At 31.3% G+C, this 25,806-nt stretch overlaps 1 protein-coding gene across 1 annotated transcript in view; it reads left to right on the top strand.

The window, feature by feature from the left end:
• The window catches only part of unc-13-4A (BAI1 associated protein 3), a 225,044-nt gene that overhangs the window by 11,704 nt on the left and 187,534 nt on the right, over positions 1 to 25,806 (top strand). The window contains exon 2 of the mRNA XM_072530868.1: positions 21,451 to 21,553. Coding sequence (XP_072386969.1) covers positions 21,480 to 21,553 — 74 coding nt within the window. The 5' untranslated portion in view covers positions 21,451 to 21,479. The remainder of the gene's footprint in view (positions 1 to 21,450; positions 21,554 to 25,806) is intronic.

The following is a 25,806-nucleotide window of genomic DNA, read 5'->3' as shown; positions in this document are numbered from 1 at the left end:
AACAAACGCCACACTCAAGAATACGTACTTATAACTAAATAAAACGATAATACCTAACGAAAAAACTAACGACTTAAATAAAAACGAATAGAACTAAAATGTAACATCAAAAAATGGAACGAGAATTTAATGGAGCAAGTCATACAAAATAATAAAAGCTTAAATGTCTAAGATCAACACCGGGTATTCAGAAAATTATTAAAATGAAAGACACTAATAATAAGGAAGAAAGGGACGAATATAAAATAACAACGATAGTTGAAGACAAAAGAAGTTATTAGAGACCTCGGTCTTCTAAAAGAAGAAGAATGGATTCCCCTTCCGACGTAAATTAACAAAAATTTTTACATCGACCCATTTTTTTACGAAGGACTTAAAATCCATATTAAAAAGCATATTTTCAAAGCAAATAAAATTATTTGTCGAGAAAACATATGTAAATATTCTCATCTCTGTACAATAATAAAATCCCTTGCAAAGAGATAATACCGCATCTTGTTTAAAACATTTCCAAAAGGAATTTTAAGCTCTCCTCGTCCCAGTGGTATTTATTCTGTCTGCGAGAGTATGCTCACGTATTCGAACAAGCGAAAGCATTCTGCACTTTGTCCCCAAGCTTAACTATTTTTAAGTTGTTTAAAAATTTATGTAGAAATCGTCAAGTATAAGATTAAGGTAAGTCTGTGTGAATGAAACACGTGAAACATTTCCTGTCGAAATATTTACGAAATTTGTGATAGTCCATTTCAGAAGTTTTAACGTAGATGAAGTGTAACCACAGAATAAAAGACTTATAGGACACTCATGAATCAACGATCAAGAACTTTCTTATTTACTATACCTTGGCGTATTTGAAATATATTAATTCAAAAACAAATATTATTTCATGGCAGTGTAATTACACAAAATAAGATTAAATAAGACCTGTACCGCTGTTTGACGTTTTATTATTTAAGTTCTTCTTCTTCTTGTAGTGCCTATCCGTTTAGAATATTGGTGACCATCATGGCAATCTGTATTTTGCAAACTGCTGTTCTAAAAAGATTTGTGGTTGTTGTGTTCAACCACGGACGTAGACTCTTCAGCCAGGAAATACTTCATCTTCTTCTTCTTCTTCTTTCTCTTTATTGGCAATTCTGCTTGTTCATTGGCGGATGCTATGGAAAGTTGTCATTCCATCTTTTACGTGGTGTCACTCCATTTTGACGACACGCGTATCCTCCATTCTGCTTATGTGGTTATTCCATTCTTTATTTCTATTTTGTGCCCATTTTTCGATCTGTCAGCGTATTCTTGTAATTTTTCTCAGTACTTTCATCTCTGCCGTTTCCAGTAGTCTTTGCGTTGTGGCTGTGTGGAGACATTTCTGAGGCATATGTCATTATTGGTCTTACACTGGCTCTATAAATTCTTGACTTCATCTCAGTGTTAATGGGTCTGTTTATTTCAGTGTTATTTTGTCTGAAGTGTGTAATTTATTTAATAATAAATATCCAGAAATATCCATCACGCAGTCAATAGTAAGTAAGATTGAAAAGAAATTTCGAGAAACTGGTACGGTTGAAAATGCACGCAGATCAGGTCGTCCCTCTGTAAATTATATTACAACATTAGATGTTCTACTTGCTTTTGAAGAAGATGCGCACACTTCTGTTCGTAAGGTTAGTAGTAATCTCGATGTTTGCAAAACAACGGTACACAAAGTACGTAAAAGTAAGTCAAGTAATTAAAAGGCAGAGGATAATCCAGATAAAAGAATACAATTTTGCGAAATAATGATGGATAACAACCACCGAAACCCTCTCTTGGTTCAAAATATTACTTTTTCTGATTAGGCTACATTCAAATTAAATGGCGAGGTCAACCGTCAGAATTGTAGATACTGGGCAAAAGAAAACTCCAACTGGATGCGGGAACATCATACACAATACCCGCAAAAGGTAAACGTGTGGGCTGGCATTGTAAGAAATAAAATCATTGGACCCTACTATTTCGAAGGTAATTTAAACAGGCCAGCATACCTTCAGTTTTGAAGTGGGTATCTCTTACCTACTTTAGTTATTTATTCTCCAGTACAATTAATCTTGGAGGTTTTGATAAAAGTTTATGGTTTTAACAGGATGGTGCGCCTCCGCATTATGCTTTAGATGTTCGAAGGTATATACCTAAACGAAATTTTTCGAACAGGTGGATTGGAAGACGTGGACATATTGAATGGTCAGCGAGGTCGCCAGACCTCAATTCTTTGGGTTATTTTATGTGGAGTCATTTAAAGAATGTTGTTTATAAAACGAAACCCGCAAATATTGAAGACTTAAAAACAAGAATTCGTAAAGAAATAAACAATATTTCTCAAGAAAGCATAAAAAAGGTTCTACAAGAATTTATACAACGTTTGGATTACTGTCAAATACAACAGGGGCTACAATTCGAACATTTAAGATTAAGTCATGTAATAATTAGTGGGTTACTTTCAAGTTATTTATTATAATTTATTTTTAATTTATTAATATTATAAATCAATAAAAATTAATTTTCTAAGCTCATATCTTTCAAATTGTATCCGTTAAATACCCAGTGTTATACTTTTTTGGAATCAGCTAATTTTTATCGATCTAAAAATGTCCTAAAATACAGGGTGTTATATTTAAAAAAAGAACCGATGACGTCATCACTGTAATGTGTATCACTTTCTATAATGAAATTTTATTCTAAAATGTAGAACATTAAATTTAAATATCGACGTGTTTTAGGTTTTTTTAAAAAGGTTTTTCATTTAGGAAATATATCAAATTTATTTCATACTTTATGGACATACTGCATAAATACGTGGTAATTTTCTGTTTTTACCATTCCTTATATACCAGTCCTATTTTCTTAGTTTCAGTTATTGCCAGTATATCTAGTCCTGGTACATAAATTACTATTACTTAATGGTTACAGATGGTGTTTACTATAAATATCATCACTTTTTTTAGTCTAAAATTTCGCTCCTATTTCTACTCAGACTTATTACCTGATATTTATCTGAAAATTTGAATTATGTTTTAAAATTTTTTAATTTCCTCTTGGTCAAAAATATTCTTTTTCGCCGAGAAATCGAATCTTTTCGTTCGCCTTGACAATTAAAATTTGACGAATTCGAAATAACTCATTTTTTCGCCTTCTTCCGCTTCTATCGAATAAAAGATTAAATTTGTAATCAAATATAAGGGATGAGAGAAATGCGAATAGGGCAATGATCGACTCAATTTACAAGTAATAATATCCATTTTCTTAAAATTTATAAATTTTATCGGTATCAGTTGTTAGTATCTCCTAAAATTAGTTAATATAAAGACATACAAGTCAAACAGACAATACAAAAAATAGTAAAAAAAATACAAGGCTTGTTTGATGGGAAAAATTCCTGTCGACAGCTTTCACTTGACTTTACGATCTAATTATACGCTCGGGTGTGGTCAGACTTTGCTAAAGACTAGGAAAACCGGAGACTGTAATTGTGTTTCGGGAAATGAGCTCGTCCGAATGCAGTCAGGGGTTAATTCAAAGAAAGAGTTTCAAAGCGAGAACGGCCATCGAGCTCTCAGCGACACCTGCTAATCATGGAATGGACTGCAAATATTTACCGTCATGAAATTGAAACGAGACTTTTGTTGCCTTGGACACTCTATTATTCTCAATTTAATTAGGTAGGTTTTATAATATAGAGAGACTGTATAGTATATTTCAGCGTTAAAAGCAAAAGTTAATATAAATTTATTTTCGGGTTAATATTTCTATCCATGTGCTTTCTGTGGTTTTCAAAAACCATTGTTTTGACGACATTTCGGCAACGTCGCACTTTTCATTGTCAAGTGATCAGGTATTTACGCTTCTTGCGGTTAGTTTAATTAAACCTTAAGCTTAAGTTAATACTAATACAAAAATTAATATTAAACTCAACAGGCTTCGGGGTTGAACCGCGTTGAGATTTGGACATCCTCTGTATGTCTTCTTCATAGCTTCCGAGATCTTAGTCTTTCGAACTCCCAGACACTACTACGCTGATCACTAATCAATGCATTACTGCTACTGGGAACAGCGGACGATTCATTTATACCATCGATGGTGACGTGGTTTGGGTGGACGTTGGCGTGGGGGTTGGCGTGAGAATTGACGCCAGGGTTAGCGCTATGGTTCTGGAGCTTTCTGGATCAGGCTGCACAAGGAATTTCATAAACGCCGTGTTGTTCATTTGGAATGTTGTTAATTGATCAGAGAAGAATGAAAGTTTTTGTTGGGAGGTAAATATTGTCTTTATTCCTCTTGATTTAAGAATTTTGTATGATAAGGCTCTGAGTATTTAGGTTGAGATTGAATGGGAGATTGATGTCTGTGGATGTAATTTTTGTGTTATTGTCTCTACATCTTCGTAAAAATTTGACTGAATTTTGACAATGTGCCAGTTTCATGTAAAGAATTTCCAATCTCCCAAAATTTTGAATAACGCTGGGCCCATAACGGTTTCATAATTTTGTTCTGAAGCTATTTTCTTGTCTCATTTTAAAGAAGATACTATTTTACTGGGAATTAGCCACAATTGAAGGTTAAAATAATTTTATTGACGTTTCAATTTTCACTTCGGAAATCGTTCTCAAAATACAAATATTCAATTCAATGTTTTCAGAATGTTTAGAGTTTAGAGTTGTGTATAGGATCGTTTTTAAAGAAGAAACGATATCGAAACTGACTAGAATGTTTGTCAGTGAGATCAGGCATCGTGAAGTTTGATAAAATAAAAAGAATTTTTGACGAAGGATGAAGCATTTTCGGCGAGAGTTTGTAGATTTTTGGTCAAGTACTTGGCCAATGGTTGTGTATAGCAGTTGTATGCACTGTCAATGGGACGTAGAAAAAAATCGAGTTTGTAAATTTTGGGTTATTCGAGGTGTTTTAGAAGACTTTTCACGAGAAATTATGGATTGTTTTATATCCGCAGAAAGAAAAGTTTTATTGATAATGGCTTCTGTTGTTTTCTCTAGATGGGTTGTTGGATTATTAGGAAAATTTAAAAGATAATTAGTGTAAGAAAAAGTGTTTAGGATGGCGGTAACATTTCCTTTATTTGCAGGAAGAATGACTAGGTTGAGACTTGACTGAAGTTGTTTCAGGGCTTTTTTCTCGGATTGGCTAATGTTCAGAGTAGGGGGCGTTGAGTTTTTTAAGAACTCTAGCAATGTCTTATGCAGTTGTTTCAGTATCTTCGAAAGTTATGGTGGAAAAAATATTTGAGATGACCAGTCTTGTGTCAGGAGTACTTGGACATCTTACTTTAACTACTGAATTGTTGATAAATATAAATGTATCAGATAAATGGATATGCCATCAGCAATATATTGACGATTTCATTATTAAAGAGGTAAATACAAAGACTGTTATTGGAGATGCGGGAAGCAAATAATATATTTTCTGGTTCTATTACATTTTCTATTCCCCTATAATATATTCGTTTATTTTCACTTCATTGATAGAAATGGTTAAAAAATTTATTAATAATTACATTCAACTTACGTAGTCTTTTAATTTCAATATTGCCGTATTACTTAAAAAAAATGTTATCGGTGGAAATGGTTTACGCCACTGACCTGTTTATATTTCAGAATATGAGTTTGGGAGCAGGTCAAGTGCGTTTCAAATAAAAAACGATTCTCCTTTCTCCTATCCACTTTTTCCATGGTGTTTATCCCGATGGGGTCGTAAAAGTTCGAAAAATGCTGAAAAATTGTTTGGACCTAACCGTTTGATCATGATTTTCTTTTGGAAAAAGACGTAATGGCCTAAATACGTCTTATACAAAAGGTATTAAAAATAAATTCAAGCACTGAGGCTTGAGTTTTTATATTCGGGATTTAAGTTTGTTATTATTTGAGCAGTTTTGTTTGTAATTTTAATATCTATAAATTTTATTCTTTATTTATTATATTTTTATACTTCTATACGTATTCAAGAACTTTGGAATATGCTATACACATCTATCTTCCTAATGTTCCGAAAAACCGCAGAGCATACAATCCAATAGATCGTATCTGCCGTTTCTTTCCCCTTTATTTTTATTTTTACCTTTTTATCCTGCGCGGTAGACCTTTCATGAATTATTTTTTGATATTGCGATTTTTTTGGATGGATTTGGGTTAAATGGCTGAAATAAGAGTAGGGTACGAATTGAATTTTTTATGTTCACTCAATTGGACCACTTCTTGGGGTAGATTTTATTAAACTATTTAAGTGATAAAAATAATATTATGCTAGCAACACATTATACATATTTTCTCTTGGCTCTATGTTTCTCTCTCTCTCTCTATATATATATATATATATATATATATATATATATATATATTAGAGAGAGAGAGAGAGAGAGAGATTTAAGTTGAAAGAATGTGTTTCACATTTGTCGATGAATGAAAGTCGATATCGACATCGTATAGTCGTTTCAAATATCGCTCTATATATTCGTAGATGCGTCTTTTACAATTTTCTAACGGTTTATCGAACATGAATAAAATGCTTGTTCTAATATTTTCATAGCCGAAGCAGACTACATCTAAAATTCGACACCGAGCGTTCAAACTCAAACTCAATAAGGATAAATGCCCTAAAAATATTGTAACATTTTATATATAAAGTCTGCCAATGCGAATAGAATATATCCAAACCACTAAAATTATATATTTATTCTAAAAGCATTTTACCAGAAGGTAAACTAAATCATAAAATAGAAAATTATATAGACTTACACAAAAATTCAAACGTCCAGTTAGTATCGATAATTTTTATTTAGATTTATAAAGAATAAACGTTCAATTGTATGTGGAAAATTACATTGTCAACTAAAGATATTTTAATTATCTTTTTTTAATATTATTATTTAATAATATTAATAATTTTAATAATCATTGGTGGGATGAGAAATGTACATATAACATAAAAAAAAACGATCAGAAGCCTTGAAAGCGTATCGAATGCAAAGTAACCATAAAAATTACATAAACTGTAAAAATATAGTAACCCGAACCAGACGGTTATTTAAAATAAGAAAAAAAGTAGTTATATAATTTTTTTAAATAGTCTGAACAAAAGCACACCTCTCTTAAAAATATGGACTACCGTCAGATCAATTTCCAGTAACTGTCAGTATAACAAATAAACCTCTACTTTCTAAAGATCTTATTAAACAGATGCTGGACCAACTTGCACCTTCATCTGCCTCCGGTAATGTTGTTGGTAGAAAGAAAGATTTTTTTATTTTAATACTAGTATAGATTCCATGTCAAAACCTTTTACTCCTTCAGATTCAGATTCAGATTTTGCACTGAAAAAAGCGGAAATACAGCCCCCGGTTTAGACGGTTTTACTTATATAATATTGGACAAATTGCCGTGAAATGCCAAAGATGTTCTCTTACAAATTTTTAATAGTTGGTGGTTGAAACAAGAATATTACGATACTTTAAATAATATTCATCATATGCCCTTTACTCAAATTTAACTACCCAGAACTTCCATCCTCTTATAAACCCATTTCTTTATAATCATGTGTGACAAAAAAAAGGTTAATAAAATTTAGATTAGAACATTTTATTGAAATTAGTTCAGCTTTTTCCTACTCACACTAAGGATTTCGTAGAGGTCGAGGTATCATTGATGCTCTTATACATTTAGTTACGGATATTTAACTCTGTTTTTGAAAAAACGAATTTACGGTATGTTTGTTTCTAGATTTAAAGGGTGCATATGACGTGGTTGCTTTGGATATATTATATTTAAAAATGGTGGCGTATGGTATTGATAAAAGATGATTTGTAAATATAATAAATTTGTATGTGACTAGAAAAATATACTCACGGGGCCATAGAAATGTATTAAACGGTCCAAAAATATTATATAACGGTCTCGAATCTAAAACTTAGCTATAGTAATATATATAAGTGATTAAAACAAATGGGTTTTAGTATATTACAAACAATCTTCGATTTCACTAGGCGAAGACAAAAAGTCACAGGCAAATGCCAGATAGATGATTATATTTTTCACTTGGCAGAAAGGTATAAGTATCTAGGCATGATCTTAGATGAAAATAACTTTTGTGGTCCAGCCATATAAAGTGTGTAAAACAAAAGTGCGAGCGTGGAATTAACCTTTTGCGTTTCGTTTCTAAGAAAGATGGGGTGCAGATCAATATATCTCTTTATTGTTTTATAGATCCTACATACGATCCATTCTGGTTTATGGTTGTATTTTTTACGGTTCAACATGCAGAACAAATCTATTAACTTCTGAAAGAATAGAATTTATATTAATAAAAATTTATCTAGGAGCTATGATGTTTTCACCAAACTAAGCAGTTCTAGCAGAAGCTCAAGAGCCGCCTTTACACATACGTAGGCAAATGTTAGCCAACAAACGTCTAATAACATACATACCGTTTAATACAACTATGGTTTACAAAATCGGTTTACTTTTGACAGAAACTTAACAAAATCGTACATAAAAATTCTCCTCCTCTTGCAGAATCTTTTATCGATACGAATTCGTTTATATTACAGCCACAAAAATTTCCTTTTTACGAACAAGACTTTGATGTTCTGCCATAAAAACATAGAAATGGTTCTGCAACCGTTAAAATTCCCCTTTTATTCAGACTGCCAATTTTAACTAATATTTAAATCCATACTAAGCAAATTAGGGGAAGATTTAACAATAATTTATACAGATGGATTGAAAACTATTAAAAGTACTGTTTTAGCTTTTTTTAGTTAAACAGCAATTATGTTAAGAAATATCAAATTCCTGAATGTTGCTCTATTTTTACAGCCGAGGCTGTTGCTATAAAGAAAGCACTAACTTGGTGTGTCACTAATTATTGTGAGAACATCGTAATAGTATCAGATTCTCAGGCAGTATTACAAGCTCTGTGGCAAAAAGATTCTTGTCTAATGCCATCTCAGCTATTGAATAAAAACGTAATCCGAGCAAGCCTTCGAATTAGCCTTCCTTTTGTCACTTCTACAAGATTATTTGTACTCGTTCAAAAAAATGGCTTTTAAGATGATCCTGTATATTATCCAAATCTTTAAATTCGATAGTGGATGTTGACTAGGCGTTTGGTTATTGAACTAAACTTCTGCTTGCAGAGTTTGGAAAGCGGGGAGACCATGAGAATGGTAGCAAATAAACGTCTTTAAACTTCAGTTTAAAGGAAAATAGTTTTTAAAATGATTGCAATGTATGATAAATTACTGTATTGGATATTAGAAGTCGGTATTTATGCAATTATAATAAGATTTTTTCGCAGGAAATATTTATATATTAGAAAATAGGTCAAAAGTAAAGTTTTGGCATAAATCATCTTCATAAAGTGGCTGCTTAGAGATTTTGTACAATTCTACAAATCTGTTGAAAATGTAAAGAAATTTACCATTTTCTTATCTCACCATCGCGAACTTTTATGCAGACAAATTTGAACCCTAATTGAAATAAATCTGACTGGCAGGGCGTCAGAAAAAATCCATTAAAATAACTGTCACGTTCTGCAATGTACTAACTCAGGACTTCCAACACTTTAAGAGCTTGGATTAATGAAAGGTTAGCACGCGACGAGCCAACAATCTCACTTAATAAACAGAAGTTTGACAGCGAGAGTTAAGTTATGGTTTAAATTTTTTTATATTTAAATTTTTTACCTTAATTTTACAATGTTTTAATTTTAGTAAAATATTTTTGTTTGAAAATGATTTAGACTTTTCAACTGTTTATAATATACGGCTTATTCTCATTTGTGGAAACGTTTTTGTACATCATTTGGAAGTTTTTTTGACCAAAGTTATTTTTTCTCCAAATGTGTATTTTTATGTTCCCTTTTGTAGTTACAACTTCCCATAATCCGTTATTATATCGCTTAAACTTTTCAAACAAAAAAATACTTCACGCTGAAAATCACATATGGAGTGCTCTTTAACACGCTGAGCCTGTTTTATCTTTTACACTTTTGGCGCGAGCTTTTACCCCCCGGGTGAACGTTTTCGCACCCTACTCAGTCCCAAGAGAGCAATGTTTTTTGCTTTTTGATGTGGTCTGTTTAAAAATGTCTGATTATTTTTAGAAAATCTATATTTAAAGAAAATTCAGGTTTTTTGTTTTTTCAGTTTTTAAATTTTTTAACAAATTTACCTCTGGATGTGAACCATATCCAAAATGGGAACATTTGATAAAAAAGTTTAATGTTTAAAAATTATACTCTACATAGCAATATTGTTCTGAAGCTATTTTCTTGTGGCATTTTAAAGTAATTACTATTTAAATGGGAATAAGCCACAATTAAAGGTTAAAGTACGTTTATTGACGTTTTAATTTCCACTTCGGATTTTTACAGTTATCAGTTCAAAAATTACCTATATTAAAGTGTGACCAAAAGAGATGTTAGTAAAACATTTTAAGTAGAGCTTTCGTATTTATACTTTAAAATAGATTTCTAAAGCAGCACATATTAAATATGGCTTTTTCGAAATAGCAGTCACAGTTAACAATTCGAAGAGTCCATTTATGTGACGAGGAGTGACCGTAATACAACATGCCAACTTTTTCAATTTTATTAAAATCTATAAAAATAATAAGTAAATAATAAATTTACTTTATTTAAAAGAAAAGACAGTTAAGATTTGATTTCACGTACAGTGCGTTTGTATATCCGCTTATACGTATTTCATCCTAAAAGGAATCTTCGGAACGGCTATTCACAACCGCTCTGAACGTGAAAACAATCTTTTCTGTCATAATAGAAGCAACATTAAAATGGCTAAATGGATAAATCACGAAACGAAATCCGAAGATTTCTAATTGTTGAAACCAAATTCAGATTTCTGCTTTAATCTGTGCCTTCTAAGAATTGCAAGGCAAAACAGACGTTAATAAATATGTAATTAGAGACATGGGGATCTAAAATTCCATTCCACAACATATCTCCTCAACTAAGCAAAAATCCTTAGCGAAATTGGTTTTTAGTACTCATAAAGAGTATACCGAAATAAAAGGAAAGACAGTTAAGATTTGATTTCACACACAGTACTTTATTTAATTTGAAATATATTATTTAAATTTCAAAAATACAGAAAACGTAGTATGAAACTTCGCGCTAGCCAACAGTACCACTTTTTTTTGTAATGGGAATTGTCGTTGGAGATGCGGTATACTAAATGATGATCGGTGTTTGGCAGTCCTGATCTAGGTCAACTCGCTAACTCACACAGTGTTGACACCCACTCTTTTCATTTGGCTCACAACGTTATGAGATTTCCCTGACATAAAGACTGACTTAACTTTTTAGGTTTTAATTTTGAGTTTGTGACTTTTATTTCGTTTGACTTTCGGGTAACTTTCAGCAGTCTAATGACAACAATTTAAATAATATAATATAGGTCGTCGTCTACCAAACGTTTTATACTTGTTTATATATAAATATTTATCACGACTCCGTCCAAATGTCACCTTTCAAGCTAATTTTATGCAATTTACTAGTTTTAAAAGCTTTATTTAATGATAGCGTATCACGCAAACCAAAGTTTATGTTCTAAACCGATTAAGTGAATAATCAAGGTATAAATATAAATGACGCTAAATCTTGGCAGCAAGTTCTTAAAAAGGGTTCAGGGATAATTTATAGGCACGCATAACATTGTGTGAAAGAACGCTTATACTTTTTTATTTCAACAAAAATATTAACGTTTAAATTATTTTCGTCGAAAATATGGATATATCGTGTTAAGTTTCGTCTGATAAAGATAAGAGATGTATGATATAATATTTTGTTTGTGTGGTATTTCATGTAATATAATCCTTTTCTTTTAGATTTTGTTCTTGCACGCAATCTTGTATATTAACATCATTTTGTTTGTTTTTCTTATATCCTGGTTTTTATTCTCTTTAATAATTGACTTTCTTTTGTTTTATAAAGCCTTGTGTTAGGTTTTAATAGATTTGGTTTGTTTGAGACAATATTTTTCAAGCTCTTATATTTCCAAAAGTATATTCAAAGGTCACTGTTATATTTTAAATTGGTCTCTGATTAAATTGATCATGTATTTATCTATAGTAAGATGCATGCACGCCATACTCTATCTGTTAGTGATGATGGAGCCTAATTATATTATCTGACCACTTCGTACCGTGCTAAATTTCTTATCTCTGTTTGCTTGTTTCTATCATATTTTTAGACCATATTCCGTACTCATCGTGTCCAATTTATTCATACATTGTTTCAGTTCTTCTGCAGAAACGCCAATATAATCATGCCATATCTTAGGTTTTTGATTTTTCTTCTTATTATTATTATTTTACCTTGTTGTTCTTTAAAAAGTTGACGCCTAATGTGTTTACTGTATATATTGAATATAATGGAAATATATACATATTTAGCCACTTTCCGGTATTCCAGAGTTTGTTGCAGATTCTGTGTTACTTCAATCCCTACCTCTTCCATTTCTTTAAGTGCTCAACTGTATTTTATTTTCCCCTACTGATTTTCTGAATTTTAGCTTTTCTGTTGCTGCCTCAATTTCTGATTTCAGTATTCGTGTTTTTTTTCGTAGCTTATTTCATTCTTTTCTCTTTATTACTATCTGGTCTGGCTAGTTGCTAGAGAATATTATTTCGCAATATTGTTTCCACACCGCTGCGAATTTTCACTGTTATATATATATATATATATATATATATATATATATATATATATATATATATATATATATATACAGCAAGGTCTCTTTTTATGCGGATTATTTATTTGTATTTCATCCAAAAATTTGTATTATAAACACGCCCCTTCGTGAGAATTAAAACAAATATTTATTTGATAGAAAAATCGTGTTATAATAAAAATAAAATTAGTGATCGGCTACCACCAGAAGCAATAGCCCCCAAAATCATTACTTTAACTGTGCTGTGTACATGCCTCCCCGATAGCTCGCCATTATCTACGGTGGCATTCTCGACCATCATGCATTTCTAAAAAAATCACGATTCATCATTGAATGTTACACTATGCCTAATGCTGCAGTTCTTTGCGCCAATTCAAACGTTGATGTCAGTGGTTGGCAGTCAAAGGAAGCATTAGTTGTGGGCGGAATGAAACCAGCCCAAAACAAAGGCTCGAATGCGACGGTATATGTACGCATACTAACAGGTCTACCTTCTACTACAAATCATTGGTTAGCGATTTAGTGCTTAGTAGCAAAACGGTCACGCAAAGCCAGTAGTCTAAATCGCCTATCTTGAAGCTATGTGTTACGCCTCGGTTGATCAGTTGCTCGTGTTTCTCTACCTTCATTTGTCCACACACGCATAACCGTTATTGCCCTACATATAAGACGACGGCCAATTTCGCGATACGGCAAACCCATATCTCTATAGGCAACAATGCTACCTCCGTCGGCTGTTAGCTAAATCGCTAACATGAGGGTCAAAAATTTGGATGTCTTCGAACTCAAGAAATTTTCTTACACTAAATTCTTACAATTAAAATGAGGGATAATTTAAAATTTCTGGACTAGCCAGTCTTCATAAAAAAAAATTAAAGATAAAACTTCATTTTTACAAAAAGTGTAACAGATCAAATATTGATACTGTATCATATCATGCTTTAAATATAGTTATTTTGTTGTTAAAAAGTTAAGTTCTTTCTGAGAAGTAACACTTCTAATATCACTGACTATGATATGATATAAATCATGTTCTTATACTTTTCAACCCAAAACTGCACTCGATTTTTAAATATGACTGTGGCAATATACCAACATGGAAGCTTTAATAATTAGATTGTTCCCAAAATGTCCATGTTTCCGACATTTCCGATATCTTTAATAAAATAATCCCAAATGAAAGAACATCCTTGTTCTTTCCGAATCGTTTTCGTGTACCTAATTTAATAGCTGTTGTCCGCCTCAAAACTTATTAGGTTAATAAAAAAAGTTTTGAACAATAATTAGATTAGAGAGAACAAAAAAAGTTTTTCTGCCAGTAAGTTCTAGATACCGTGAAAACGAAGTTTGGTTTTAAAAATTGTTTTACTCTTGAAAGGATGTTTTCAAGAAATTTTAAATATTTTTTTTTAATTCGAAAACAATTTTTTCCTGACATAAGCAAATCTGTAAATGGTTTTAATAAAGTTCTAAACAAGAACAATTTTAGAAATTAAGAATTAAGTTAATTAAGAAGTACTTATTCAAGATAATCTTTAGAAAAGATCAGATTACCTAAAATATAAAATTAATAAGGTAAATATATGACATTTTATAATGACATACATATCAAACAATTATTTTGCCTTGAAGTAAACTGTTTACCTGTTTTTCTGAACTGTCAAGCATTAAATTCTAGTATTAATTACATAAAATGGTTGCATTTTCCCCCTGTGGTTATCTTTTGTGAATGTATTACTAGCTTTGCTGCCAAGTATTGAAAAAGACATTCAAGTGTTGGAAATATAAATTTTTCCATTCTTGTATTCTTGTTAAAGAATATTCGTGAAAATTTTTTGTATAAACATTTGTTATTTCTTAAAAATGGTTATTTTTCACCTGACATCTTTTCGTCGCTATCCTGAGAAACTTATGACCTCAAAGATTAGCGCCAAATCTATTTAATAAATCTTAAAAAATAGATTTACTTTTCAGTTTACCACATCTTAAGATTCTTTAACAATTAATTTTTAACTTTCAAAAATGCCGAAAATTGTATGGAGCATGTACTTTACAATATTGATTAATGTTAAACTTTAACAGTAATAAATATAATAACCTATTGCTAAAATCCTTTTTTTTGTACAATAATTATTATGTTTGTAAAATGTAAATGATTATTATGTTATAATAATTAAGGCCTAACACGCCTGATGCCTAATATTACTATAAATAATAATTTCACTCTGCGTGAGTTCGAGTTGTAAAATGTAATCTTAAAGCTTTACTAAAAAAGAAAGAAGTAAATAAATTGCATACTAAAGATACAAGCCTCAAGTTTCTCTGGGTCGAAGCAGCAAACAAAAATACTAAAGCAGCTGTAAACGACAACAATATTACCCCAATCTGTATGGATCTAAAAAGCTACTTCATAAAGTATCTGTTCAAGAACTGGAAAAATAAATGGAAATTCACACCATCAAAGCTTTAGGAGATAAACAATAAGATTGGACCATAAAACCACCCGAGGTATCCAGACGAAAGCAAATAATTATTTCCCGTTTACGACTTGGATATACCCAGTTTTCTCATAACAATTGATAGTTCAACAAAAAATGCAATGAAACATTTATATTTAGACAACTCAGAGATTTCTACGACAGTTTTCCAAAGTAAAATCATTAAATGCATCCAGGCGTTTAATTTGACGGTGTTCACTTAAAAACGATCCTACTCAGGTAAATTATTGTGATGGGAGGAGAATTCAAGGAAGCGCGGATATGAACCAACCGAGAATCGCTAATTAGGAAACGATTGTTAAACACCGAGATTCATTGGAACAAAAACTTTTCCGGGTCAATACCCAAATTGAACCGGTCAATCTTTATAAGTTGAGATACACATGGAAAAATAAAAATGAAGAGTTAATATGATATTGTTGTAACTATAAAGCTTCTTGTGATGTTATTATGTTGATTTTTTTCTTCATTCCAGAGATAAGACTAAGAACTAGGGACGTCCCATAACTTTACATTTTTTTTATAATTTTATAATAAATTCCTCACTAGCATCTAAAAGAATAATTTCAAAGTCCACAATTTTTACAAATAGAACAAATATTCAGTTTTGTTTTAGTTTGCAGTATATTGTGGATGTCTAGTTTGTTCTTATTATTTTTAGGTGTTTTGTGTGTTCTAGAAGTATATTAGTAAAAAGGCTAATGATTTCAAAACAAACACAAATGATAAAGAGCACACCATATTTTCTGCAAAAATTAGGAAAAAAAAAATTACAACCACAACAGTTGTTGTGAACTGTTTCCTTTCTACAATATAAGTAGAGAACCAGACGTTGGAACTGGATTAGTATGACGACTTGGATTAAATAATCCGTTGTCGAAACAATTTTTAATTTAAAGTGGTAATAAGAAATGTTTTTTTTTATTTAGCTTTACGTGTCTTGACAGCGTAGGTCACTGACAAAATATAACTTTATTACATTACATTACAAGAATATACAGTAACATTACAATCGATAAAGAAATACATTAAATACTTTAAAAATATGCGTTAAATTATTAATTATCAAATTATAAACTACGTTTCTTCTTCTAAATTTCTTGATAAAGTCTGGTTTCATAGAGGAAATTAATAAGGTTTTGGAATTGATTTGCGAGCTGAGAATATTTTGTAGGTTTCGACTAAAAGATTCTTTTTTTATTGTTGTTGAAATAGGGACAGTATATGACAATATGTTTAACACATAGAATATTACCATAGTGTGTACATGTAGGTGGATCTTGGAAATCATTAAATGTTTATGAGTTAGTCTTGTATGGCTGATTTAAGTCGGCGAATTAAGATTTTGTTTTTTCGTGCCATGGAAGGAAACTCAAACTTTTTAACGCTGGGATGGATATCACGAAGCTTGGAAGGGATTTTATTCCAGTGAACATACTTTTTGAGAGAATAGATATACTAAAGGGTCTGTACATAATATTGCTTTTATATTCTAGTGATATTAAGTTTGTAGCTTGGAGGATAGAGAATAATTTAGCAGTACGTATGCAGCAGAAGAGCGGAAAATTACAAGATATGATTAAATCTGCGTTTGAAGTTACAGCACATTCAACAGCTATAGGACTCTTAGAAGCATCCGTGTATACAATTTAGCATTTAATTCTTGAAAGATTTGCCTTACAGAATTAAGAAATTTTAAATCTGATTGGATAGCTGACATATAAATCAAACTGAAGTAGTCTATTTTAGAACGAATAAGAGATCTATAAATCTAAAGCAAGGAGTCTTCATCTGCACCCCAATGATGATTAGACAAAGTTTTTAATATGTTAAGTATACTGTCGAATGTGAGTCCTAAAATCCATATACTCTTTATTGCAGGTAGACAAGTACCATTTATGATAATTTTAGGATTTGTAATACTGGCTGTTCTGCGAGAAAACTTAAAGATTTTTGACTTTTCAACAATAAAGGTAAATCCATGTACTGAAGTCCATTTAAGCAATTTGTCAGTAGAATTCTGAAGCAGTTTTCAAGTGGCAACAGTATCTTTGTCTCGGCAGAAAAATATTAAATCATCTGCATAGAGTGCAAAATTGATTGGAAGCTCAATTTTTTTTACATATATCGTTTAAAACAAGTATAAAGAGTGTAGGGCTTAATACCGACCCTTGGGGAACACCATCAGTTTGTTTGAAAATCCTAGAGATTTTGTCATTTTCTCTTACGTTAAAGGTTCTATTTGTTAAAAATTTATTAATAAATAAAGATATATTTCCAGATATACTGTACTTTAGTTTAGCTATAATAAGAGGCCTATACAGAGTATCGAATGCTTTTTTGATATCAAACGAAACAGCTATTAGGTCTTGTTTGCACTGAAAGGCGTTAATGATTGATGGTTGGAGAATTGCTAGATTGTCTGCTGTACTTCGATATGATCTAAAACCTGATTGTGCTGAATTTATTATTTTATATTTTTCTAGGAACCACAGGAGTCTTTTTTTGATCATTTTCTGCATAAGTTTGCACATTGTACATGTGAGAGAAATTTGTCTGTAGGAATTTGGATCAGTTGAAGGTTTGCCATGTTTTTTAACAGGAATAATTATGGATTTTTTGCCACAAATTTGGAAATTTTGATCCATATTAAATTGTAAATTTAAAGCAGTTTGGCTAGACTAGACCTTGAAAGATTTTTAATAAAGATAAAGAAAATGTTATTTGGAACTGCAGCTGAATTTTTGCAACAGTACAGTATGTGATAATTCTTTTGATGTAAACGGCATTTATAGAGAAATTTGATCGGATTTTCTGCTCAGATAAACTAGAGTTTAGATTAGTAGACATGGGAAGCTGCCAATTTGAAGAGTAAGTCTATTTGTTGCTTTAAGAAATGTTTGATGAGTTTAAAAGCACGTTATTTTATGTTGCACTATTACAAAAATACTTTGTTACAAACCGTATTTAACTAAGATAAATTATGTTCTTACTTTTCTTTTATATACGAAGATAATTTTATGTAGTACGCGAACAAATTGCAAAATGATTGAAATTACACTGTGATGTTAGCGAGACAAGTGTCCGAGTTGCAATGCGATTATATAAATGCTAAAGTGCCAGGATGTATGTCTTACATGAAACTCGAGAACAGAATTAGTCAAATGCCGCCCCAAACCAATAATTTATAGGAAAAAGCAAAGAATCGTCAATCCCACCGGTTTTAACGTATTTAACAAATTTTAACGTATTTTCATACAGTGGGTTATAATTACAGAAATATGCCAGTTTTACCATATATTGACGAAGAAAATGCATAATATAAAACAATTAAACTTAAATATTTATTACCCTTCTAAGAATTCCGAATACAGTAAACTAACTTACTTCTTGATAAATATTATTACCTATTTTTTAATAAATTTGCAAGCAGTTTAGATACGAGGAAGAAACATTTTATGATCAAGTGTGGTAGAAATGAAAGCTTTTTCGCTAGTTTTTAAATTAAGACAAGAAATTTTAGTGCAAGCATGATATAGAAGCGTGTTTTTCGTATTTTAATTAATAATTGTAACGGAAAGAATAAAGAATTTTGATGGTGTGTTAAGACTTTAACAAGAATGTTAGATAGTTTTTTTCTTGTACTTAATTATAGTGTATTTTTATGTATGAGAGAGTAATAAAACAATAAATTATGTATGCAAATCCCTAAACTGTTGATACGGGTGACTCAATGAAAAACAGATATTTGTCAACAAGTTTACAGAAGTATATAGGAAAACATTTTTAAATTGAGTATGACCACCAGGTATAAAGGTTGAAGCAGAATAGAATACAATAGTTGTGATGAGTACTAATCCCTAAATAAGGTTGCCAGTGTCGGAGTGATGGAGGTTAACAGGTACTAATGAATTTGCAAGAAATGTAAGATGTTTATTTTATTGGTTATATATATCCAATAAAAGTTTAATAAGTACCTACCTATTTGCAAAATAAAGTTTAATTCTTTAGATAAAATAAAACGTTTTATTTTATCTGAAATGAGTGCATTCCACGAAGTAAGGGTTTCAACAATCAAACATTTAATTCTTTAATTCCAGGAATCTACGACAGTAATTGACTAGATAATTACCTTCTAAACTTATTCCACAGAAAATGTGATAGTGGGTTTTTCCATTTTGTATATAGGAAGGTCCAAGTGGCGTATTCAAAATTCTTAACAGTTCACTAAAAGTAGGTACTTCAGTTGCAAGGTGCAGTTTATTGTGTATACTAGTGTTATGGAAAATTTGGAAGTGCCGTGTAAACGCCGAAAAATTGGTCCTCTAACAGTTAATGAAAAAACATTAATATTTAATTGTTTTAAATCATTTACAGACAAACTTTTATGTGAAAGTGTTGATGAGACCGTTGAGTTAGTTAGCAGTACACTTGGTGTTGGGAAATCTACGATTTACAGAGTTATTAAAGAAGAGAAATGTGGTACTTTTCAAATGCCACGTAATGCTCCAGGGAAACCAAAATTTCAAATAGAATATCATTTTAAAGAAGGACTTCGACGGAAAGTGCATGAATTCTTCTTTAGACAAGAATTTCCAACATTGGATAAAGTTCTTGTCTCAGTTTGAGATGATAAGGATTACCCAGAAATGAGTCGAAGTACGTTATGGAAACTTTTAAAAGAAATAGGCTTCCGCTGGAAAAAGAATCCCAGAAAGTCTATTTTATTAGAAAGAAGCGATATTGTCATATGGAGAAGACATTTTCTAAGAACCATAAAGGAAATGAGAAACCAAAAAAGAAAAATATTTTATCTTGATGAAACATGGATCAACGAGGGTCATACACCAAATAAATTTTGGCAGGATGAAACTGTTACAAGTCAAAGGCACGCTTTTGTAAATAACTTATCTACTGGTTTAAACCCACCATCAGGAAAGGGACGCAGGCTGATAATAATACACATTGGCAGTTCAGACGGTTTTGTTGAAGGTGGTTTATTAACTTTTGAATCAACTCGTACCGGTGACTACCATGAAGACATGAACGCTGATGTCTTTCAAGAATGGTTCGAACAAATGATAGATCTTCTTCCTAAGAACTGTGTAATAGTAATGGATAATGCAAGTTATCACTCCAGACTTATAGAAGGACTGCCCACAACCAAGTGGTTAAAAAAAGACTTGCAGAATTGGCTGAGTTCAAAAAATATTACGTACCATCCCGGATCTATAAGAAAGGAACTTTATTCGTTGTGTGCCCTTCATAAAGAAAAATTTAAAAAATACGAAATTGATGAAATTGTCAAAAATCGTGGAATGACAGTACTTAGATCCCCACCATATCATTGTGAATTAAACCCGATTGAACTGGTATGGGCACAGATAAAGAGTGAAGTTTCAAGAAAAAATACCACTTTTAAAATTCATGATGTTAAACAGTTGTTTTTGGAGGCCGTAAATAATGTAAAACCTGAAAACTGGGAAAAGGCAGTAAATCACACTATTAAAGAAGAGAAAAAAATGTGGAAGCTGAACAATATTACTGATAAAATGATCGAGCCAGTTATTATAAATCTTGGTTCTGAAAGTTCATCTTCTGAATCTGATTTGGATTTGTAACAAGTAGCTGTAAGTTTTATATTAATATTTTTATTCATCTATTTAACATACCTTAGACGGTTTTAAAAACTCTTTTTCTCTTTTGTAATTTTTAAAAATTAAAAAAAATGTGAATTTTTTAAAACCCTTTTTAATGTAGGCCAGTCAGTTCTAATATAGTGTGTGATAAAAGAGGTCACTTTTGTTTACATACACATAACACTTTATAACACTGAAATAATTCATTTATTTTTTACAATTATTCAAAGTAATTTTTCAATTAATCTTGAGCACGCCCATGGAGTGGTCGGAGCTACCAGTTAAAATTATGGTAATTACTCTCTCGTTCATAAAAATAAACTATAGTTCTAATCTTACTATTTTATCGTAATCCCAACTATCAAAAATGTTTTACTCTATGTTTGTATTATAAGTCAATAATAAACTATTTGTTCTTAATTTAAAAACAACTATATAAACAAACTATATACATATATTTTGTAAAATATATCTCGTAACATCATATTTTTTTTCTAATTTTAATGCTACGGATTTTAACGTTATATAACATAAGTCCGAAATTATCTGCATAGTTTGACAAATTCAATTTTGTTTGCAGGTTTTGGAATTTTCATCAGAAACAACACCATGAGTTTTCTGAATTCCTTGCAGGAATACGTGAGCAACAGCGTAGCCGGGTTGACTTTAAAAAGTCCAAAAAGGTGAGTCGTTTTATCGTTTTTTTATTTGTAAATTAATTGTCAATTTTTCGCAATTATGAAAAACACAAAATTAGATTAGAATACCAATAATGACGAATAGTAGTTAATTGTTTAATTAAATTGTAAATAGTAATAGATTGTAAATAAAGGAAATGGTTTAATTTGTTAAAGGAAATTGTTAAAGGAAATTGTTAAATAGAATTACTCGAAATATAAAAGATTTGCTTGGAATACTATTTGAAAATTTGTTTTTCTCTAGGAAATTATTTCTTTTTTTTTAAGCATAATGTTTCTTGCTCTTCTATTAAAAGTGAGAGTTAGTTCCTGGTGTATTTATCGATTTTTTTATTGTTTTATTTAATTGCATAGATCATTAATGAAATTTTGAGAAATGAACAAATCACTGGAATTATTTACTCCTATTTACACTTTTTAATCTATCGATTGGAATGTGCCTATCGACGAAAAAAGCATAAATAAAAAAACATCATTTATGTTATAATACCATAAAAACACTAGTAGAGAAGCAACAGTAATAATAAAAAATTAATTGACGATGAATCATTAAAAATTGTAAAGAATCACAAATATCCTCAAAAAAACTTGTTATTGGGGTATATTTTATCATTTTATTTTGCGAAAAACAAAAATTAATACGGTGTTTTGAGAGAAAAACATGTTCCCAAATAGGAACATTGGCATAATATATAGGTCACAACTATATAACAAAGTAATGTCATTGCAGTAAAAACATATTATATTCCATACATAATAACAAAACTCAAAAAATTTAATTTAAAACTATAAACCTGAGGTTACAAAATAAACATTTTCAATTTGGTTAGCAAGCTTTATAATATTTACCATAACAAAAATTTTTATGTTCACACTTTTTATATCATTCTAAACGTGTGTTTCTTTGGCATAGGTACTGTACAGTACATCTTTGTTATTATGTACTTCTTGAAATATGATTTATTCTATCAAATCGTATATCTTAATATGCATATCTTCTGCAGTAGTCATTGCCTAATTGTTCGTCGCCTACTCTTGGTGGCGTGGAAGCTTGAACTTGAACTCCAACCTTCCTCTTTTTCCATGTACTTTAAGCCGATATATTTTCTATCTCGGAAGATTCATAATCATGAGTTTCTACTTCACCAGTTACTTCGTCTGGTCTACATAAGGAATATCAAACACCTGATCGTTCATAATATCCACTGGTTCTGCAGATCTTAAAGCTTGTACGTCGTTTAGTGCACTTTTCCGAAATCTGTGCCTTTTATAGATATGATCTAAGTGTATAAATATATATCTAAGTAGGTACTTATACATTTTTTTACTGCCGCCAACTTGCCATAAAAACTTTTTGGATCCAAAAAAATATTAACTTCTCTACTGAAACGTAACTAAAACTCAACATTTTTATAAACACCACGTGTTTTCTTCAAACAAGTTTGTGGCGACTAATCCAAGCTGTTACAATTGTGCGTGGGCACTCTGTAGAGAACTTTGAATAACAGTGTATCGCTGCTGCCAACGTTCCCATTTTATGAACAATGAATACTGAAAGGTACATAAAGGTGTTTTTTGTAAATATTTATTTTATATGACGCGGGTTTTAGATGAAACCTGTAAATAAAGAAAACATCTCAGCTAAAATAAAGCAAGAATGGGAAATACAGAAAGCATATTTATTAAAATATTTCTAAATATTTCAATCACTTTAAAATCCAACATATTTTTTATCGTGTTCCCAAAATGGAAACGTTGGCATTTAAAAGGTTAACACGAGCGATTGCGAAAGCCGTTCTGATGAGGCCTATTAGGCCGAAATACGTATAAGCGGATGCGCAAGCGCCCTGTACATAAAATCAAATCTTATATCTTTTCCTTTTTTAAAAAATGTATGTTTAATTTTACAAAATATTGTTACCAATAATAAACCAATATTTACAAAGAGTAAAGTTACCAATCTAAAGGTATTTGGCTTTTTCTGTCCACCATCTTATATAAAAGAGAGCCTTTTAAAAATAACGTCGTATATCTTTACTATTCCAAATTTTTTACTTCTGCCACCTATCGCTATAAGGAAAACAATTTTAGTTCAATAAATCAAGTCTTTGTGCGTTCCCTTCGCTCTCCACAGGTAATCACTCATTTTATTTTCCCAAATCTCTTTTATCCTCTGGCAACCTCGAACGGAAATTTCCGCCGGCTTCGGAGCATAAGTTAAAAGCCGACTACCTACAACTAATTGTCGACTTGATGTGGAATTCTTGTTTATTTGAAATGTTTCTTGACGTAAACTTAATAATGATAAATAGTTGCTTTTAGATAATGAAAAACGTCAACTTGTTTAACTAATTGAGTTGAAAGTGTCATAAAAATTTCAGAACGGATTTCCAAAAATTATCAAATTTTGAGTTTGATTCAATATTGAAATATTGAATCTAAATATTGAAATATGATAACATAATAATATTGTGTGGAAGACTCCACGATGTTTTTTATTTCTAATTCTTTAATTAAAGATCCATGAAACTGTCATTTCAAATACACATTGTGGCATCAATTTAACTTAGTTTTCTTTATTGTTTAAATAACCACATGAGACATTTACTTTGGTGAATGACTTGAACTTAAAAGACTAATTGGTATATCGCTTTCTATTGACATCTCTCTCTATTTTGTCGTTTTCCTATTATTGAGGATAGTCATTTCTTCCAATACTCCTAAGGAATTTTTTCCAAAGATCTCTATCTACAGCAGCTCGAAGGATTACGCAGAATAAGTGACCCGCTGAATTCTGAATTTGGTCGACCCTCCGATTGGACCGTCATCTAGATCTCCCTCCTGGAACGTTTCAAGAAACAATTTATTTCTTTCAATTATCTCTTCTGCGAACCACGCAGAGAACTGTAGAATTCAGACATGCTTTAGACATTTTTTTTAATGTCAAGTTATATAAAAAATGAAAACGTTCAGGTTTCCAGTTTTTAATTAACTTTTTAACTGTTTCTGGCATATTTACTAACCTCATCTTGATATTTTAAGAGATAAATATGTCTTTAGAAACTTTAGTTAGGCGATTCATCGCATTTTTTGCCATAACAATCCGTTTCCGCAATTTCCATCGTTGTACTAGATCCGAGTTAGTTGAATCTGTTTATTATCTAATATTTCAGAGCAATTGGTTACTCAGCTGAATAGTGTTGAACCTGGCAGAGCCCTTAGGCCAGACAAAGTTCACATCGAGCTGATTAAACTTATAGATGAAGACAATTTAAACGTAATTTAAACTGCCCTCTCAAATGTGGTGAGATACCTACAGAATGGCTACTATCGACCTTTGTTCCTCTACCAAAAACCAAGAATTCCAAACACTGTAATGACTATAGATTAATTAGCTTAATGTCAAACTATTCAAAATATTTATAAAGGTTAGACATGTAAGAATATTCAGAAAGTATGAAGCGGATATGAGTAATAGACAGCTTGGCTTTCGTAATGGCTTTCACAACTCTTGCTCAAAAATATCAAGACAAAGCAGAATATAACATTCTCATGGAATATCTAAAACGAAACGAACTCGAGAAAAATGATATTAACATAGGGAAAAATCTCTGTTGCCAACAGGCTATGTTAACAGATGGAAATACCACTCATGCGCATCAGATAACGTTGGGAGTTATTCAACTATCTACATTTAGCCATACGGCTCACACTCCCTCTAAGGGGAAAATTCACTCATCCCAGATACCTACGGTAACAAAAAGATTGAGCTCTGGTGGGACTCTTTCCATGTTATCGAGTCCTAGGTGACTTGGTACGTCGGTGTAACCCCCAAAAATTCTCGCACGCATCTGGACATCGAAAGTAGCACAGCTTTCTGCATGATCTTATTTAGATGTTCATTTAGACCTAGCTTTTTTTATGTTTTCGAGGAGGTTATTCGGAATGACTCCAGTGGTAGAAAGGTGTTAGAAAGAATAATAGGTATCGTCTGGGTACTTTTAATTCTCCATTGTCTCCTTATTTGTACTTCCAGATCTCTGTACTTGGCGATGTACTTTTCATTGTACTTAACACGCAGATTATTGTTATTAGGTATCGCTATATCGATTAGTGTTGCTTGCCTCGTTAGTTTAGTAACCAGCGCGAGATCTGGTCTATTAGGTGCTACAGTTTGGTCTGTGGGCACAGTGCGATCCCAGTATAGCTTATTGTTGTTATTCTTAAGCATACTCTCA

The sequence above is a fragment of the Diabrotica undecimpunctata genome, chromosome 4, assembly GCF_040954645.1.
Source record: "Diabrotica undecimpunctata isolate CICGRU chromosome 4, icDiaUnde3, whole genome shotgun sequence".
NCBI classification, from domain to species: domain Eukaryota; kingdom Metazoa; phylum Arthropoda; class Insecta; order Coleoptera; family Chrysomelidae; genus Diabrotica; species Diabrotica undecimpunctata.
This window is presented reverse-complemented; position numbering and strand designations above follow the sequence as displayed.